This window comes from Rhea americana, unplaced genomic scaffold, assembly GCF_003343005.1.
Source record: "Rhea americana isolate MKP2758 unplaced genomic scaffold, rheAme1 scaffold_451, whole genome shotgun sequence".
Classification (NCBI taxonomy): Eukaryota; Metazoa; Chordata; class Aves; order Rheiformes; family Rheidae; genus Rhea; species Rhea americana.
Genome location: NW_028186592.1, coordinates 169,443 through 188,788, shown reverse-complemented (window position 1 = coordinate 188,788; position 19,346 = coordinate 169,443). Strand labels below are relative to the sequence as shown.

The window sequence follows — 19,346 nt, the reverse complement described above, 5'->3', positions numbered from 1 at the left end:
GGTTTGAGGCACAAGTTACAATTGGAAAAATGTCTTACTCCTCCTTAATTTTTTTCACATATTTTCTGAAAGTTGCCTGGAGCCTGCAGTGTAGCCAGGAGCACCCTGCTGCTGCATGGTCACAAGAGATGGTGGCATGGCAGCACCTGCTGGCTTTACTTGTCAGAACAGTGCCACAGAGCAATAACCGGAACCACTGGTTTCCCCTCAAAGACATGGCTAAAATTCGCAAAAGAGGAGGTGTGGACCCAAGCTAGCAACACGCACAGTTACGCTCCGAAGGGATGTTACTCAGGYGGCCGTGCGTCTAGAACCTAGAGCTGGGAACGGTTTCATGAGGATGGAGAGGGGGCCTCCAGCTGATACCATCGCTCAATTCCCAATCCCGACTCTAGTGAGTGGTGTCCATGTGATGAAAAGCTGCTACCAACACCAACTCTATGGCTTTTCAGGAGAGGCCGGCAGTTTATTAATAATCTTTTGTATTCTGTCTTGCTGCATAAAAACAAATATTAACTAGTTAATCACACTGAACGACTAAAAACTGAAYCAATCACTGAGAAAGATCTTGTGGCTAAACCAACCCTCCGTGGGTTTTCCAGTGGAAGATCTGCTTCCTTTCCAACACAGCCTGCCAAACCCTGACCCATTCACTGGACTGCGGTGTAGAGCAGATTCCGCTTTGCTCTCGCTCTGAAATCCCTTTTCTCACTCCAAGAGCCATATTCTCTCTCCAAAACACTTACCCTCTCTTACTCTCCACATTTCCACATAGCTSTGTTTTGACTGTTCTCAAATCCCTGATTAATTGTAATTAAGCTTGAACTGATGATGAAGGGTGTCATCATTATGTCATTGGGACTTTGTCAGAACGCGCCTGGAATATATGCAAGAAAATATCAATCAGCTTCAGCAAAGCAGATGGGATTTTTTTTTTAATCATTTATTGTTCATATTGGAGAACTCTGATCATCACAGATCTGGCTTCCAGATCTTTACAGTAAACTCCAGAGAGTTTCAGTTACTTTCCCAAGTTCAAAGACYGGCAGAAGCTGAGAGGTTGAGTATCTGACCAAACAGAGAGACAGGAAGAAAGTTTATACAACTCATTTCTTCCACAGAACCAGAAGCTTGAGGTTATTTCATCTGAGAGTTTTTTTTTAAAAAATACAAGGGTCAGTGTTCCTACTTCCTTCTCAGCTCTTCAACTCAAAGCTTCATGTGGCTCCAGATCAGAGACACTTGGCAGCCTACCCCAGATTTCCTCTCACAGTGATCTGACCACTATATCTTGCAGAAAGGACAATTCACTGGACCTTATTTTTCTAAATTTCCCAGGACAGAAAGTTATGTGAGAGCTATATGACACTTGTTGGGGTAGATTTCATCAGTCCCCCACAAATAGTAATAAGCATACAACACAACAATGTTCAGCCCAAAGGCCTTGATAGTCCAACAAGGAGGACCCAGCTCCCGCACCGAGACCTTGAGTGACGTGGCTGGAGCATGGACAGACAGACAGCAACTCAGAGAGCTAACTGCACCCTATTTCTCCCAAAAGACACCTCTTCTGTAAAGGAGAAGTGCTTTTCACCCCTTCCAAACACATTTCTCTTTTCCTTCCCAGAAGTTTCAGTGAATGAAAAGGTAATTTTGCAGGGAGATGTATTTTTCTGTTCTGCTCCAGTGCCAGGTTTGGCACTGAACTTTCTGACAACTTAAATGAAACAGTGAGCCTAGCTGTTGTATCAAATTGCAGAGAAAAGTTTAATTCAGTTTCAGCATAAAATATTTTTAAATGTCACATACTGAGAACAAAGAGCTATTTTAAAGCCAAAATAAAATAATTGTGATAAATGCAGAATTAAAAAAAAAGTCTTCCGGGGAAATGCAAAATATTCAACCAAAACCATTCAAATACACTTTTTGGATTAAATTTTTTTTTTTTTTTTTAATAGGAAATATTCTAACTTGCTTTAATTGTTTGCACCATCCAGGCCACTGAAGATGTGCCGAGATGCACTAAAGGTTTTATTCTACCTGCTCTAAACCACCTGATAGAGCTGACTGAACACACACGGCACCAGCGTGAGCATCAGATAAAAAGGGAGGTGGAAGGAAGACTTGACAGGAAGGAAGGAGACACAAAGAGGAAAAGAGAGCGTGGTGCTGTGGCTCTCTGGAAGGAGAACGAATAATATATGAGAGCTCTAAAATATTAATCTTCCCAGATGTCAGCTCTGTTCCCCAGCAGAGCAGATGCAGGCTTGCAGTGATGAAAGACAGTGAGGATATGTCTGGGCAGCACTCCATTACCCAGACAAGCATAATGCCTGGGTACAAAAATCTCCTTTACTCTCTCTCCTTGGGTCAAGCTGACCCTGACAAGGAAACACAGTCCTTTCAACGGAGCTCTGAGGAACACAGCACCCTCGAGGCCAAATTCACCCACTGGATTAAGTATGAAAATCTCCACCGAGGAAATACATTCATCCTCCAAGACAGAAGYTCCTATCTTGAAAAAAACTATGGGATATATAAGAAGAAAATCAGATACATTTGTACAGCTKACCATGCCTGTGCTAAACTCCTGTCCAAGGAAAAAAGGTGAGTAGGTTACAGGCCAAAACCCCACACATGTGGAGCCTGTGATTTTGGGGAACCTAATTGCTTTCCAGCTTTGTAATGCTTTGAGTTATATGACTCTTTTTTGCTGTTCTTATTTAAACCCTTGGAGCTAGTCCATCTCCTTGGTCYCCCAGGAGAAGTCTCACCCCTGGCCCACCACTGCTCAGTCCTGAAGGACCTGCATATTGAGTGCAGAGGGCAGAGGAGAATTTGCCCACTGACATCTTTTGGGGTCATGCTACAAATTGGCAATGTTTTTTCCTTGKTTTTTTTTTCAGATTCTACAAGGCTTATCCACTGTGGTGGGCAGTAGAAAGACCCCTAGGATTTCCACGAGCTCCCTGATCCAAGCAGGCTCTCCAAGCACTATGGCAACTGGAGACAATCTTCTCACCTTAATCTCATCTCTGCTTCGCTCTGGCAGCAGGGCTACTTCTTCTCTCCACTATCTCTCAGTCTCAGGTCACATAAAAATGTRTTCACTGCTCCTTCTCCTCCTGCAGACTCACCTGCCAGGATAGGACTCAACACACACCCAGAGGGGTGTATTAAAGCCGAGGTCCTCTGCACAGCTCCAGGTTTGGAGAAAGAGCTCTTTGGGCAAGGCAGAATTATTTTACTGAGCTGCACCTCAGGCCCCAGACTAATGCTGGGATTGAGAGCAACGCACTCGAGACCTAGAACAGGACCAGACAGCCGCACTGACCTACATACGGGATACAMCCTAGCGCAGTCGCACTGGACTAGAAGTTACTGCCCTGTGAGAGCTGCAGCCCAAGCTTCTCCTTTCAGCTGCACATCTCCCGGGCTTTGCAAACAGATGCTGACTTGAGTTTTACTGGGATGCCCCAGGCTCCTGCAGGTCTGCTCTAGACACAGTCCCATCACCAGAGACACATGTCCTGCACCCAGGAAAGGGAGTTCCCAGAGAGACATTCTCTTGCCAGTGATTTTTTTTTTTTTTTGTGCCCAAGTTACCTTGCAGACAATCAGGTTCCCCACTGCCAGAGGGAGGAAATGCATCTGCTTTGAGAGGGAGCAGGGAATTTTTTTTCCTGGCCTTTCTCATCTGTGAGGCAGGTGCGGAGGCTAAARGCAGTTGGCTGGCAGCTTCCTGACGTGCACTTGCACATTAGGTGTCTCTGAGCTGTCTGGACCTCCCTGCTCACTCCCCTACTTGTACCCCCAGGGCAATCTTTCCTGGAGCTGCCCACCCCTTTGGAAACCAAGGGCCTGCTTGCTCCCTGGCTGCCCAGGAAACCCATTGCACTGCACACGCACAACTGCTCCACTTCCTTTTCCTACGTGTTGCTCATGAGCCCCAAGACAGCCAGCAAGCTCCTGCCACCACTCGCCTGTTTTTCTCTGTACTTCATGCTGTAAAGCAGCCACTGTGCAAGCCAGGGAAGGAGCTGGTGTGCAGTGGCAGAGCACAGCTAGCATTTAACATTCCTACTTCCTAATGCCCCTTCAAAGATTTTGCTAACAGCGCATGAGCTCTCTACTGCAGGGGCTGTGCTTCACTCCCCCACCCCGGCCCAGCTGACACCCACCACCCTCACCAGCACCAGGTAACATTCAGCTGAGGCTTTCTCACACTTTTTTATCTCCTCTTCTCACCACCACCAAATCCAAAAAAAGAAAAAAAAAGAAAAAAAAAAGAAAAAAAAAATCAGCATCTCATTCTCTGCCTGTGGTGGAGCCAAGGCAGCCCTGCTGCTGAGAGCAGGAGCTGCAGCTCCTCTCTCTTAGAAAGGTCCGAGGATATGAGCAGGGCTCAGTGACTCCTCCTTCTAACCAGGCCAGGGCAGCGCATCACCGCTCCTGTGACGGAAGAGCCACTCCAGAGCTATGCACGTTCCCAGACGGTCACATTTTCCTGTCCAGAGCAGCTGTACGGGAACAGCAGGACCCATGCATCAATACAAGCTGGGAACTTACTGAGAGGGATGGTTCCACAGGGAAGAAAGTCTCTCTGAGCACCCCAAAAATGCACATCAGAAAATCCACCTCTACAGACAAAGCCAGGAGACCCCAAATCCAGGAGGAGGTGGCAAACTCTGGGAACAGACCGAACCATTTCTGCCTGGGGCCAGGCCTGTCTCCTGAAGTCACCCATGCTGGCAGGCTCAGAGTTAGAGCACTCTGCCAGGTACGGCACTGCTGCACGTTGTTCAGGAGGATGGGATACTATTTACCGGCATGATAAGCTCAGTGCCAGGCTGCCASTCTGTGAGATGCCATCTCCTCCTCCTTCACAAAGCGGACATTAGGCTGAAGAGATCTCCCTTCCTCATTGTGCAGCTCCCCTGCTGCCAAATCCCAACCCTGTCCCTTTGCCGCCTGCTCAAGCCAGCATACTCGGACCTGTCGGATCCTCCCCCTGCTTCCTCCCACCATGGAAGACACTGCCTGCCTGCTTCACCATGCCCCATGGGAGGTCTGCCCTCTCCATCCCCAAAAGGGAGAGCTAGCTCTGCCCACTAGCCTTGCCGCTCAGTGAAGCTGTCCCTAGACCAACCCTGCACATGTAGGTGCAAATCGTGTCCCAGCCAGGTCCAAGAACACAGAGCACACTTTAAACAGCCTCACAGCTGCACCATCCCATCCTCTACTGCAGAAATTAGGGCATCCTACTAGGGCTGGAAGGAAGAGGGCCTCATATGTTTGCTTGAAGTTACTAAACACAGAACTTTGGAGACCAACTGCAGGGGCCTTTTTGTTCTTCACGGCATAAAGAGATCAAAGACACAGTGGTCATGCCCTGCTAATAGATGTCACCAGCTCAATGCTGCAACTGCCACGTTGTCATAGCTACCACATTGTCATTATAAGTAACGATTTATAGAGACAGCACCGCAGCAGACAGGGCCATACACAGCTCGGKGAGATGGCCTGTTCCCCTGGGGCCATCTGTCTACACAGAGCSCACAGAGGGGCCCAGGCCAGCCTCGTACTACCAGTCAGGTCAAACAGGTGCCTGACCTGTGTCTCTGTCCATCTGGGCTCTTTCACTCCCTTGAACATAGTAGATACTCTCCCAGTGCTGAGGTGAGTGTGGAGGAATTGCCCCAACACCGGTCAGCTGCGGCCAACGAGCTGTGGCACTCCTGTCTGCAACACACAGCCCCTGGAGTTGAGGGGATCAATCATCTCCGCTCCTCAGGCTTGCAGGCATGTGTGGCACATGCCAACTCATGATAACCAGTTGTTGTATTACCAAGGCTGATGGGGAGGGATAGCTATTCTGATGCAGCATCTGAGCACCTTGCCCCAAAGTCAAGAAGGGTCGCAGTTCAGCAGCCCTGCCTTGTCAGCAGCACGTCAGACTGTGTACGGACAACAGCTCGGGCTGCAGGCTGCTTTTCTTATTTGCTACACACCATGGTGGCACCTATGTGACTTCTGTCAGAGCCATTTCATCTGATGTGGACAGCTCGGGGAAGCCTGACTTGGAAGGCAATGCGTAAACCAGGAGATCTTTGCCATTCAGTTAAGGTCACAGTTACAACTCCTTTGTTGCAAAAACTCCTGCTTTGTTGCAATGTTTTTTTCCAGTGGTATCATATTGGGGATGACTCCAAGGTCACCCCAAACTGGAACCAGAAGAAAGGACAGATTGTGCAGGAAAGGGAATGGTTCACTGCTAAATCCCTGGCATTGCCATCCAGAAGAGATAGAGGAGGTATTCGAAGGACCCTTCCTACTGCCCACATTTTACATGCCAAACTGTCTGTGCACTCAGCAGCAGGCAGTCACATGCGGGAAGATATCCTCCAGCCCTCTCACAAGCAGCACAAAATCTCCTCCACGCAGTCCCTGCGGCTGCCTGGCCTGGCTTGCATTATATGGAACATATAGGCTTAAAGGAAAGAGGCAGTGGGGACAGCATACACTTGCACACTTCTTTGCATCTCAGCCCCACCACTAAATTGRGGGCATCATCTAAACCCACCACAGTGGCACTCAACTACAGTCAACCATCCTCATTTACACTGTTCTGGGTTGATGACAGGGGGACTTACAGTTAGGGACCGCTCACCATTTGTGGTCCATGGTGATGCACTAGTGGTTCTCAACACCTGCATTTCAGTGCAGCACAGCCCTACAGTGCCTGAGCCCTGGATCTCTGCAAAACTCAAACTTCAACGGACAGTAGCCTCTGCCTTGCTGGGGACCTATTCAGGTGCTGTTCTGATCAAAGAGGTCAGAGAGGTGCAAGAACTTCTCAGGGTGCAGGGGAAGCAGAACACAATGTATTCCTCTAGATAACACCAACCTAGAGAACACCAGAGCTAGATGYAATTACTGTTCTTGTTTAAGAGTTTCTGTTTTTAAAAGAAGCTGGCCTAAATTCACATTTACACTGACACTCATGAAGTCCATTTCTGGTGGAAAACAGCCTTTATGTAAGTGAAAAGCAGTCAGCAGGGTCAGCAGTCGCAAAGATAACTGTCTGTTCATTGCCTTCACAGCACCACACGCTCCTCTTGCGTATATAGAATCTTTTCTATAGAGGTGTATATTTCTGGAAAGAGTTTTTCAAACAGCAGAATGTAATTTTAAATGGATGCTTGCTTTCGTGGTACTAAAGTAAATCTGATAATGACTGTTCTCAAAATGTCTGGCTTCTCTCGTCACCCATACTTGTAGCTGGTGCTCAATGAATTTTAACATCTGCAGGTTCCAAGAGGTGGATTTATCTCATCCTGACTATTTATTGCACCCGCCTCCAAATGCCCTCCATCTGCAGTCAAGCACTTTTATACCCTCTTTTGTCTCCTCTTCTCTGTGCCACCATGGTACTTACTCTGAATGACGCCTGTCAATGCCACTGAACAACTCCCACAGCTCCTCCGAGCTCAGGATTCCATCGGCAAAATAGTTCTTGAACTCCTCAAATGACAGTTTCCCATCATCTGCATTTAAATAAAAGGGAAGAATAATTATATATCTGCAGAAAGAAGCGTACAGGCCACAGTTATCCTTCCAGCAGCCTCTCTACTTGGAGCGTGGGATGGTTGGGCGTGTTACGCATAATAATCAGAGCAGAGATTTCCATCGGAAGCACGTCCTAACAGACAGTGTCCCCATCAAAACAAGAGAAAAAAAGAATGCTGGCAAACAAGGCCAGTGCTGCTGGAATCTCAGGTAGGAATTTCAGCTAGCCCCAACCCTTTCAAAAGATCCTGCTGTAATATTTTCAGAAATGCATGTGACACTATACTCTGTAGACTTTCCAGGCTGCATTTTCACTCAGCTCTCCACAGCATAGAGCCTATTATAAACAGCACAATGAAGACAGTATCAGCTTTTATGGAAACAAAATCTTTCAATTCATTCACAAGCTTTTTCTTTCCCTTTCGTGGAGAACTTTAACTTCTGGGTTGCATTCTGATCCAAAACAAACGTGGCTCCTGGAATCTACAATCTACCACGAAGGACAAGAGACTGATCAGAAAAGGGACTTGTGATTTTGGACTTCTTGGTTTACAAGTGCCAAATTTAAGAACTTTTAGCAGAGCCTGACTCTGAAAAGCTAGGGGCTCAAGTGGGCATCCAGGAAGAGAGCCATCCAAGTGAGGGGCATGAATAAAACCCTGGGCTAAGTGCGGAGACCAAGTCGATCCTGCAAGGGATGGAAAGAAAGCCTGGGAGATCCTGGACAGCTCTGCTGCACAGCTTGGCTTGCCTGGCCCTCGCACTGCTAACAGACACACCACAGATAAGCCTATGGAGGAGGTGATGAGACATCAGGCAAGTCTTCCAGGCTGTTACCATGCTCTCACCCACAGCCATGCTCTGTGCCTGCCTCAGCCTGCAGTTCCCAAGCCCGGGAGAACAGGAGGGCAGAGCCTGGGGGATCATCCAGGGACTGGGCAGACACAGACTGGGCATGACTGACAGCCCCCTACCCACAGGGCTGGAGCAGCGCTGTTGCCCCCAGGAGAAGGCCTTGAGCTCGTCTCTGCAGCACCGGAGCGTGGAGGCCTGAGGAGAAGATGTGGCTAGTGTTTCCTACCTCCCTGCTATGATGCTGTGAGGCTCGGCGGTGGCCAGCAACCATGCAACTACAGACATGGCCTGCATCCTGCTGCCCTGCTGCCTCTGCTGCCCCCTCCTCACCACACGTCCCAGCAGCGTGCTCAGCCCCGGCTGATGCACCACCGTTTACAAAGGAGCAGCAGAGAGGCACCCATAGGAACAACAGACATCATGGGAGCAGAGGCATGGGCAGAGCCAAGGAGCGACACTCGAGAGGCTCTCGTGAAAGGTGCCTGCAGGACGTGCTCCCTTCTCCTTGCCACATTGGGGCTGCTCTGCTCTGCTCCTGCTTTAGGGGAGAAAAATTCCCAYCTGCCCATGCAGCTGGGGAGCCTGGAAGGAGCAGTGAGCCAGAGCTCCCTCGCCCTCCCTGCAGCACTAGCGCTGAGCTCACGCTGGGGCACCGCCGGGCTCCTCTGGACGTGGTCGTGGACATGGTCCACGTCCACCCCTCCGGAGGCAGCCCCTTGCTGGGAGAGCCTGCTTGCCCGGGCCGCATCTCTGCTCCAGCAGGGCCATTGGCTTCCAGCCGGAGAGCTCGCTGCGCTTGACCTCCTTCACTTCTTCTAGCAGCCCCCAGCAGCGAAGGGTTGTGCTGCTTCTCCCAGACCCAGGCCGCACGGGGCAGGCAGCGACGGGAGCAAAGCACTCACCGTTCTTGTCGGCTCGCCGGAAAATCTGAAAGGGAAAACACGACACGCTTTAGAGACACAGCAGGCAGAGCGGTGCTGCTGGCTGCCAGTGAGGCACAAAAACCACTTCCCGGCCCCAGCAGCTGTGTAAAAGCCAAGCCCAGACTACCGGGGTTGTGAAGGACAGTGCTGCGCAGGTTTGTTTGCACAAATTTTCCCTTTGCAAATGATTAAAACCGTTTCTCTCCTCCACTGCACAACGCACTGAGGACGCAGCAGCCCCAGTATTTGCACCGAGCATCTTTTCAAGAGCACAGAGGGAGACGAATTAGAAAGAGCCTTACTACGCATTTGCTACACCCTTGCAATAGAAAGTGTTTAATTTTTCAGATCCTTTCAATGAAAGTGCATTAAGCATAAAAATACTCCATAATGGAAGCACTTTGTGTATCATCTCTGACACTCCAACCCTCTGCACCAAAGAGCAGTTCTTGTCTTGCACTCTATAATCACCGTTTACAACAGTTCTTCTTCCCGGGACACACACGTGTGCGCACACACCACTGCTGCCTTCTCCTAGTGTAATTAATGACAGAACCTGCTGGGAATTTTCTGATGAAATGTTATCTGTATTAAAGTAGGAACTCTTAGGAGAAACACGCTGGTGTTTGAGAACACTGCCACCAAGAAAGGCTTTCTCAGCCCCAGGACAGCATTTGTCCCTGACTCCATGAGACCGCGAGAGCGGCCGAGGCCACTGGGACCATGCTGCAGGCCGGGAAGCAAGCTTGGACAGCCCAAGAGCTGCTCCGGTTCAGCATCTCAACCCAGCTTCCCAACCGCCAGGCTTCGACTATGGTCCAGGAGAAAGCTGGGACGTCCTAGTCCTGTCTTTCTCCCTTTTCTTGGGTGATCTCTGCTGTTGAACAGTGTGATTTCTGAAGCCTGGGAAAGTACAGCTCGGTACAAGGTTTCCACCAGCACATCCTAGCGGAGCTGACAACAAAGTCTTGTGTGCAACAGAATTTTTCTCTTTCAGACCTCATGAAAGACGAGGCATGAAAAAGGGCAGGAAGAAGGGCAACCAGACTTTGCTATATCCCCATGAACCTGCAGTGGAGAAGCAGCTGATAAAACCACCCCAAGACAAGCTCTGCCCCTTGCTGCAGGAGGACGTACCGGCGGCGGGCTGCCCCTCTCCACTGGCCGCCTCCTCTGCCCCCAGCCCCATTCCTGCACTGCTTGTCGGTAGTTTCGCTGCACTTTTTGCAGGGTTACAAGCTGACACCTGGCCAAGTCTGTACAGTCATGCAAATGCTTCTGAACATCGTGCCCTTGATGTCAGAACTAACACACCGTATCCTGTAGGCGCAGCCAAGGCAGGAGGGCTGTGAACAGATCGGTGTTAGCAGGGTTGGCAGAAAAGGTAAAAATACTGCTGAGAAGGGAAGTTACTTCTGTAGACCTCTGTCACCACCAGCAACATGCTGAACCTTGCGCTACTGGACTGCAGCCAACCTGAGCCAGCTACAATCCGGCTACAGCTCCAGCCACAGACACTGCGTGCGGGCGGCCGTGTCCAGCCAGTGTTGCTGCAACCCTCATCACCTGGGGCATTCAGATGTACCTGCCTGGGGTCTGATCCAGCTGCCAGGCTGAAACTGCAGTTGCAGTGACAATATTTTGCTGGCACAAGCAGCACTATGGCCTCTGCTGAGCCCCGAACCACCACAGTTTGGAAGAGGGGTCCCTACAAATGCCCCCTTCTATGGGGCAGAGACTGCTAATTACCAATTTACTGCTTGGAGGCAAAAATCAGCTGGAACAGCTCCCTGGAGAAATCTCTGCTGCTCATTCCCAAAGAAGCTGCTGCTTTGCAACCGGGCAGAGGCTTTTCTGATGCTGGTCCCAGTAGGGTACTCCTTGGTCCTTCCCCAGGGCCAGCTCACAGGAGCAGGGATGCCTCTGCAAAGGAATGCTCTTCTGAGCAGGGCAACCCCCCACCAAGCCACTGAAGGGGCGGAAGCCTGCCCTGAGCCGACCCATGTTAGGTAATAGCACTTACCGGATACAGGCTTCTGGCTGGACGAGGCTGCAGTTCTTGCATGAAGATATACCAAGGCACTCTTTGAGCATCCATTAGGACTCACTGGATGCACTTTGGAGCTTTACAGCTACCAACTAGGTACAGAAACGTGCAGTTTTCACCCGCTGGGGATTTCCCCAGGTTTTAAAGCAAAACTTTCTCCAGGCAAAAGGGTCTGCTTGTGCATCTGCTTTCATTAGGGCTCTGAGAGCATCAGGGTTACACAACTGCAGAGGCTGTATGGGGACGAAGTGGCTATCCCCTGGCCAGAGCGCAAGTGGATCCCACCSGGCTGTGCTGCTCCACCACATCCCTGCCTTGAACACAGCACCCGGTGACAACCCCTGCCTGCCAGGCTGCATCTGCTCCGGATGCAATCTCCTTCCTTTGCAGTTGGAGCCTGCTCCAAGCCTCCTCCCCAGGGCCTGGGGGAGCAGGTCCTCCCACAGCGTCCCCAGGGATCTGGGGACAAAGGTGGCACTAGGGAACACCAGCAGTGACTCATTTGCACTTGGATGCAGGAGCCTGGGAGAGGAGAGTCCCCAGCAGCAAGCTGCAAACAGACTCCAGCAGCACGTAAACCTTTCCCATCCAGGGGAAAGTCCAGTTCTACAGAGCCCTCCATGGCTCTGGAGGCATCGGAGGGATATATGGCTCWTGCAGTGGCATTTCTGTCACCATGCTTCCCACCTGACTCCAAAATACCACTGACCGCCACGGAGACTGGCTAACTCACCACGTACCTTGCATGCTGTCAAGTGTCGCCCCAGCCTTTATGAAGCACGGATTCAAGTGAGCCCAAACATTTCCCATTCCCAGAAGGACAGGAGGTGRTTTAGGACAGCAGGAAGGAGCACATGGTAAGGCACAGGGCTGCCACTTGGGCTCAGCTTTTTTAGGAAACCTACCCAGTGGGGCCAGAGAACTTCCTCTCTCCATTAGATGACCAGATGCAGAAGAGTACTTTCCCAGATGAGAATGGTAGAGGGCAACTTGGATTTGAAGGTGTCAGAAGCTGCCAGAGACCTGGCTGCMTCTTGCCCAAAGGCAGATGCTAGTGTACACAGGGTAGAGCAAGGCATTGCTGCTCATAGCACACATCCTCCTGTGAGACACTTACCAGGCTGTCCGGAGCAGAGTAACTCTCAGGAATTACCGCCTCTTGAGATGGATATTAAAGAAATGGGAATTGTATTCTGAGAATGAGGCTCTTCAAAGGCAACACCTCCTCTCTGGTGAGACAGAGCAGATGAAATACCCTTYGTCTGCTCCTGCTCAGCTTTTGGAAGAGTGGTGAGAATAAAACCAAGCAACCAACAGAGCCGGTGTTGCAAGGAGAGAGCAGAGACACCATGATGTGCTCAGCACCCAAAGCTCCAYAGGGTATCAATTAGGTTTTGGCTATCCAGCCACCACTCTGTGCCCGGGGGCCTGTGGATGAAGCCAGGGAGCCCCAGTAGGTGTGAAGGCTCCTCCTTGGATGGAGTCATCAGGGGAACTGGCAGAGCCCTCAAGCTCAAGATATGCCAGATTCTTACCTCCACGCAGACCACAGCCAGTGACGAAGGCTCTGAAAGAAGAGGAAGAGAGGGGAATGGAGAGGCAGCATGGCCTCTTGTGACCTGTAGGTGCACTGACCATCTGCCACCACGAGACCCCTCTGGGACAAAATCTGCAAATAATAAGGACTGTCATTAGCACTGCCCTGAAGTCTTCTAATGCTCTTGCAGCAATTGAAGCTCTCACAGCAGCCCTGGGCAGGGAGGGAGCAGGCCCTTCATCCGCTTCTCTCCTGCTTCATCTAAGCCCTGAACAAGCAGTGGCAGAACAGCAGACAGGATCAGAGCGCAAGCTGGCTCCACACCTGGGTGCTCCCCAGGCAGGATGAGCTCACCAGGGCTGGCTGTGGGCAGCAGGATCTGTCTGGGGGCTAAAAGGCAGAGGTGCAGTTTGGGGAGGATCCCATGGGGTCAGGAAGGCTGTAGCTCCCAAATCTGGAGTGAGCCTGCCCTGGGCTCGGCATAAGCCCCAGCAAACAGAGCTAACCCTCCTCCCTCGCCCAGGAGGGCCTCCGCTCCACCAGCATGTTAGAAGAGCCCTGCCAATGCATGCATGAGAGCTGTTTGAAGTGCAAAAGAAATAAATATGGTGCTTCGCAGGCCCACGGGAAGGRGAGCTGTAAGAGCCCTGCAGGACGAGACTCCCTCTTGGCACTGCCCGTGGCAGCAGGAGCACCGGGATGGCGCGGCGAGGCTCCATGCTCCACGCTGCGGGTGGCCAGCTCATCCTCATCCCACCGTGGCTCGGCAGAGGGCTGCCTCGGTGAGCAGCTACGCCGCTACAAGGTGCCGCGTGCCAGACAACGCCAACATCTCCCGTGCAYACAGCAAGACCCCACTGCAGCACAGAGCCGCTGCCCTGCTCCGCGGGGCGACCATAGCGTCACCGGGGCGAAGGTGCATTTGCAGCCACAGCAGGTAGTGCGGCTCCCACGCCGCAAACGTGGCTTCTGGGCACCAGAGATACCCCAGCTGCCGGGGTCGGCACAGCCGCCCTGGGGACACCGTGYCCGTCAGTCCGCTGCAGGGAAGCGGCACGCAGCCCACGGGGGAGAGATGGGAGCACGGCTGGCTCGGCCCTGCGGGGCTCTCCCGCTGCCCCTGCCCTGCTGAGGACGCCAGGGACCTGGGCCAGCATTGGCTGCCCAGCTCCAGCTGGGGCCAAGCGGGACTGCCCAGGTCCCGGAAGAACCGGGACTGTTGCCAAGCCTCAAGACTGGCCGTTAAAGCAGCTTTCCCAAACTTCTCCTTCATGGGAAAAGGAACAAGAAAGCCCAAAGCCACAGATCTGAGGGATGAATCTCCCAGAGGCTGGAGACATTTGCAGGAAGAACAAGTGCAGGAGCAGCACTGCAGTTCACATAGCGCCTGTATCCAAGCATTGCAGGTGAAACTTTCCTCTGCACCTCTCCTAACCACGGGCAACTTCCAGCCATGGCAAAAAGGCCAGGAAAAGTGACCTAGCTCATCGGAGCCGGTGCGGCACGACCCAGCTCTCCCTGCTGTGCAGCTTCTGGGCGAGGAAGTGCCTGCTTCAGCTTGGAGGAGAGCAACCTGCTCCCCTTGCACTGGGCAGCTGGAGCCAGAAAGRGGGTGGGAGATCTCCGGCACAGGAGGAAGACCTCCCTCAAAAAGGAACAAGCAGGGCTGCAAATCGGAGTGCAGGACAGCATCTGAGCAGTTTGCACCCACCGAAGGTGGCACGCTTGGCTGTTGCAGTGCTGGCAGAGCAAAGCCTGCTCGCCCGCACCCACGCAGAGCTCAGCTGGTTCATCCCTGATGGCTGGGTCATCCCTGCCAGCTTGGACGCTTGCATTTTTGCTGGGATCACCATGCCCTCACTCCTATCAGGCCAAAATACCTAGCTRTAAAATGCTGAATTGAAATACTGGCACTTCGTGCTTTCATCAGGGAGGCAGCCAGAACCAGCCGAGGTGCCGCCAGCATCTGCAYGGATCTTCTTTCTTAGTGACTTCAYTTAGGGACAGAAGCCTAGATTTCTTTTGCCTGGTGTCCAGAGGCTGCTGGGCCATGGCAGGAACATCCTCGCYGTGTCTTGGATGCCAAGGTTTTGTTCTCACTTCTGGCACACCAGGAAGGCCCAGGAGGTGAAAGGGTCCCCGTACAACCTGACTTCACCCAGGGAGAGCCCAGAGGAAGACAGAACCCGGCCTGGACCAGTATGGGTCTGACCTCCTGCGGTCTGACCACCACAGCTGAGGGGATCAGTCTCTGGGAAGGGGTCCTGGGGCTCTTGCCCAATGCATGGAGATTGGCTCTCTCACTTAAATTTTCTCCCATGCTTTTCTCCTTCTCATCTGGTCTCTTCTGTCCCTCTATTCCTTCTCTATCCTCTTTTTCTTTCCATCTCTGTGTGGAGAAAATGCATGAGCTGCCCAGGTGCTCTCTCCACCCCACATACCCAGAAGTCAACCTACCTGTGCTGCTTTCAGGCCTCTGATACCTCCAGCTAACATMACCTGCTCTGCTGCCAGCCCTCACCTCCTCTGCTGCCAGCCCTTTCTTCCAGCCCAGGGTTCTCTGTTCCTTGACAGGCACCACTAGCTACAGGTGGCACCAGCTACCACACTCCCCAGCACCCAGAGAGTCACGTACTTCCTCAGCAACACCTCCACAGCCCTCAGGGGAAAAACAAGCCCATCTCTGTAAAGCACTTGGAGATGCCCAAAACAGAGGAGATGCCTGGAATCTGTGACACATTAMTGTGCTCCTGTCTCAGCCAGTTGTTGCTTTCTGAAGCCTGCGAGACAGTCTCGGAGCTTGCCTCCATGCAGAAGGAGGTAGCTCTCACAGCCAAACTTCATRAAGTGAGTTGGAAGCTGGCCAGTTCCTGAGATCTGAAAGGGAAGATGTTAAAATCATTTTGCCATGCTCTGGAGCTGACCCAGGAGCAAACGGACCCATGGGAAAGAGGCAGGGAAGCTGCAAGAACCCAGAAAGCAGCTGGTACACAGAGAGCATCGCTAGTAGCACTGTTAACACTTTACATTTTAATTGTGTTAATGTTACTCGGAGGAAAAGATCTGGGACAGAGAGAGTGCCCGAAGGAACTGAGCTGGGATACAGCTGTCACTAACAAACTCCTCCTCCAGCCTATGTTCCATCAGCCAAGTAATTAGTGCAGTTAACGATGTTGGCTGGAGAGCCCTACCATCTGAAATCCTTCCATGGGGAGAAAGCTACCCTGCTCACTCCAGCTRTAAGCTGCAAGAACCACCTCAAGGAGAGAGGAGATGAACCTCCCAGCTATTCCTTGGTGACATATGGGACGYCATCCCAGGAGGCCTTGGAGTTCTGAAAGGCTCATTCTGCTGAGAGCTGCGTGAGGCCCACAAACTCACGGCACAAATGCTTTTAATCAGTGGAAGCAGAGGTTGTTGTTTGAGGGCCCCAAGTGCACAATCCTTCCTCAGATTCTTCCAGGATCCACCTCCCTATCTCCCTATCGCGYTGCCCAAGATCTCCCACTCTCCACCTCCAGGCAACATGCACCCCTCTCTGCCTGCCCAAAGATGATGGCCAACACCATCCTTGGCTGCCCAAGTGTTGGGGAGCCAAAACAATTTGATCCATCAGCCATCACTTGTTTTCTCTTCTCCTCAACTAAGCCAGGGAGATGCATGAGGAGATGTTGCCCCTGTCCTGTTACAGTGACAAGGGCAACATCTCCTCACACATCTCCCTGGTTTTGTTGGGCAACCTACATCCAAGCCAGGACCAGGCTACACCCAGGTGGTGCTGGATGAAACAGAGGGCAAGCTCTGGTTGCCAATCTCCACATGACAGACCAAGGGAGGAGGAGATATTGGGGTTGCCCAACCCAGGCAACCACAGCTCAGAAAACATGGCCAGCAGCAGCAAAAGAAGGAAGGAAGGACAGAAGAACATTTCTGATTTATCCCTCTGCAGCAGTCTCCTGCTGAAGCACCCTGTGCTAGGATTTGCCACATTCTCAGTGCCTCCAACAGCCATCTTTGTTTCCACCCAGAACAGGAATATTCAATGATGTTTAAAAGCAGAAAAGCTGCAAAAGCAGCTACCTTGGCCCCTTTCCTGACTGCAGGAGTGCAGATGCACAAGGTGGGCATTGGCTCTTAACACAAGGAGACTCCCTCGYTCACAGGCAGTAGCGCTTGGCACGGATAAGGGTCCGGGTTTCACTCCAACAACACGGTCATCGCAGTGAGGCCATACATAGTCACTATTCCACACAAAACACRGGACGTGGGCTCTGCCCTAGGCTGCGCTATTTGCCCTACAAGCCACCTGTAACAAGTAACGGGCGCCCACCTGGGAGCCCTGCTAGACCCACAGGSCTGCATCTAAAATGCAGAAAGTAGYGCCCTTGGGGAGAGGTGCTGCCTCCTGCGCAGCCCCAGCTCCAGCCCACGGAGCTTCGTCTTGACAGGAGCACCCTTGCAGCAGGACTTGAGAGGACACYGCATGCCGGGAGCTGTCATGTCAACTGCCAGGACCTGTCTAGTGAAACCAAAGTACAGCCATCAGCTGTACTTTCAATTCCCATGAGCCATCCACAGCCTCCACAGCGCCCGACTGCTCTCGCAACCTGAGCAAATAGCATCTTCCTTCCCGAACTCCCAGGGTGTTAAGAGCAGGTGGGACGGGGATTCAGCAGGCAAAGGGCACGTTCTGCCTGTCCGACCCGCACCATCTGAGGTGCTGCACAGTACCTGTGTAGCTTTCCAGGGAGTCTCGTGCTGTGAGACATAAATCTCCTGCTCCAGGAATCATGACAGCCAGCTTCCAATAAAATAAGGGGAGGSGGGTATCACTGGAGGGGTATTTCTAGCCTCACAGAGGATGATAGTTCAGAACATAATATAAAAAAAGACACAAGGTTTAGGGTTTTTTTAAACACACCACGATTTATAGCTTGATTCATGATTTTGGGACTAAAGCACTGGCCTGTGACACTCTCACACTGCGTGACAKGGCCAGGTCTTCACTTGCACAGCTACACACACATTGGCAGCGCTAACTCAGTTCTTTCATTCCGTTTGCTCACCAGGATCCGGACAGAAAAGGACTGCGCCCATCCGAGCAGCCCGATGCATGCGACTGTACCTCTCCAGCACCTACGCCTGTCCTTGACAGCTCACCGAAACCAAGCACGAAGCCATCACGGCACAGGAGCCTGCAGACCACGAGTCGCTGGCACCAGCCCCTCCGTGGTAAATCCACACCTGAGTGGCCCGAATGATTTGGGTGCCTGATGCTTTTGATTTAGGATCTAGATACGTGATGCTTCCAATCTACGATCTAGATACCTGCCTCTTTAAGGTCCTTTCCCAGCTCTCAGCACAAATGTCCGTTTTCAACTTAGCTGTTGTGTTCAGAGATGACTAAGGATTTGACATGGCTCTGAGGCATACCTTACACCAGGGGGTATTTGCCCCCGCTTATCACCCACTCGGCACACATCAGCAGAAGGATATTTTGGTCCCACAGGCTCACGCGCGGGAGCTGTCTGCAGCCAGACTTCCCCCGCTCCAGCTCCGTCACGCTCGAGAGTTGCACTGCTGTCCCAACGGTGCTTTAATGACCAGAGTAAGCCACAGCTGGGTGCTGTCCCCAACAGCTTTCCGGGGCTGCAAATCGTTATAATGCTTCGGAGGGAGAGGGACGCTGTGATTTAATTCCTCCCTGTCGGTGCTGCGTGAAGCAGCCTTCCCGTCCCGACCGCGGACGGGCGCCGCTCGCCTGCTCCCGCGCCCCCACGCAGGGGGACGCTGCGTTTTGCCAAGAGGGTTCGGCACCGCAGCAGCGTGCCGGGGGCTGCAGTGCCGCTCCTCGCTGGCGTTCCCGCTTCCAAGCTGCTCCCCGAAGAAAACGGGGCTGTCCGCCCRGCAGGAAGCGGCACTTCCTCGCCCTGGGCCAGCAAATGCCAGCTGCTCTTCGCCACGCGCACCACGGTCGCGACGCGGTGCCTGAAGCCCGACTCTGCGGCGTCGGGGCACCCCAGGTGGACCCCGGGGTGGCAGAGGGGGCTGCGCCGGCAGGAACCCTGCCTGCCGCTCACTGGCTGCAGCCAAATAAAACATCTGTCAGACATACCTAGCGCAGCAAATAAAGCAGGGTTGGGTTTTTTTTCCTTTTTTCTCCCGTTGAAGTAAACGCTTACGAGCCGCTTTGCCCTTCCCTTCAGTAACACGCCCACAGCGCTTTACCCACGGCTGCCCACGCACCCACGCAGGGACACGGGGCGCGGTGGCCAACCCGGCCAGGCCCGGGTGCGGGGACGGGGACGAGCGCAGTGCCCGCTGCCGCCGAGCCCGACGGCCTCYTCGCTCGCAGCCGGCGGCAGCGGCGGGGACGCGGGGACCTTGTCCGCGGGCAGCCGCGAGGACACGGGGC

The 19,346-nt window shown here is 52.5% G+C and overlaps 1 protein-coding gene across 1 annotated transcript in view; it reads right to left on the bottom strand.

Moving 5' to 3' along the window:
• NECAB3 (N-terminal EF-hand calcium binding protein 3) overlaps positions 1–11,441 on the bottom strand; it is a 42,283-nt gene extending 30,842 nt beyond the window's left edge. Inside the window, exons 1-3 of the mRNA XM_085316121.1 lie at positions 11,371–11,441; positions 9,327–9,373; positions 7,439–7,547 (exon numbers count right to left, since the gene is read on the bottom strand). Coding sequence (XP_085172247.1) covers positions 7,439–7,547; positions 9,327–9,373; positions 11,371–11,441 — 227 coding nt within the window. The remainder of the gene's footprint in view (positions 1–7,438; positions 7,548–9,326; positions 9,374–11,370) is intronic.
• Between the last annotated feature and the right edge of the window lie 7,905 nt (positions 11,442–19,346).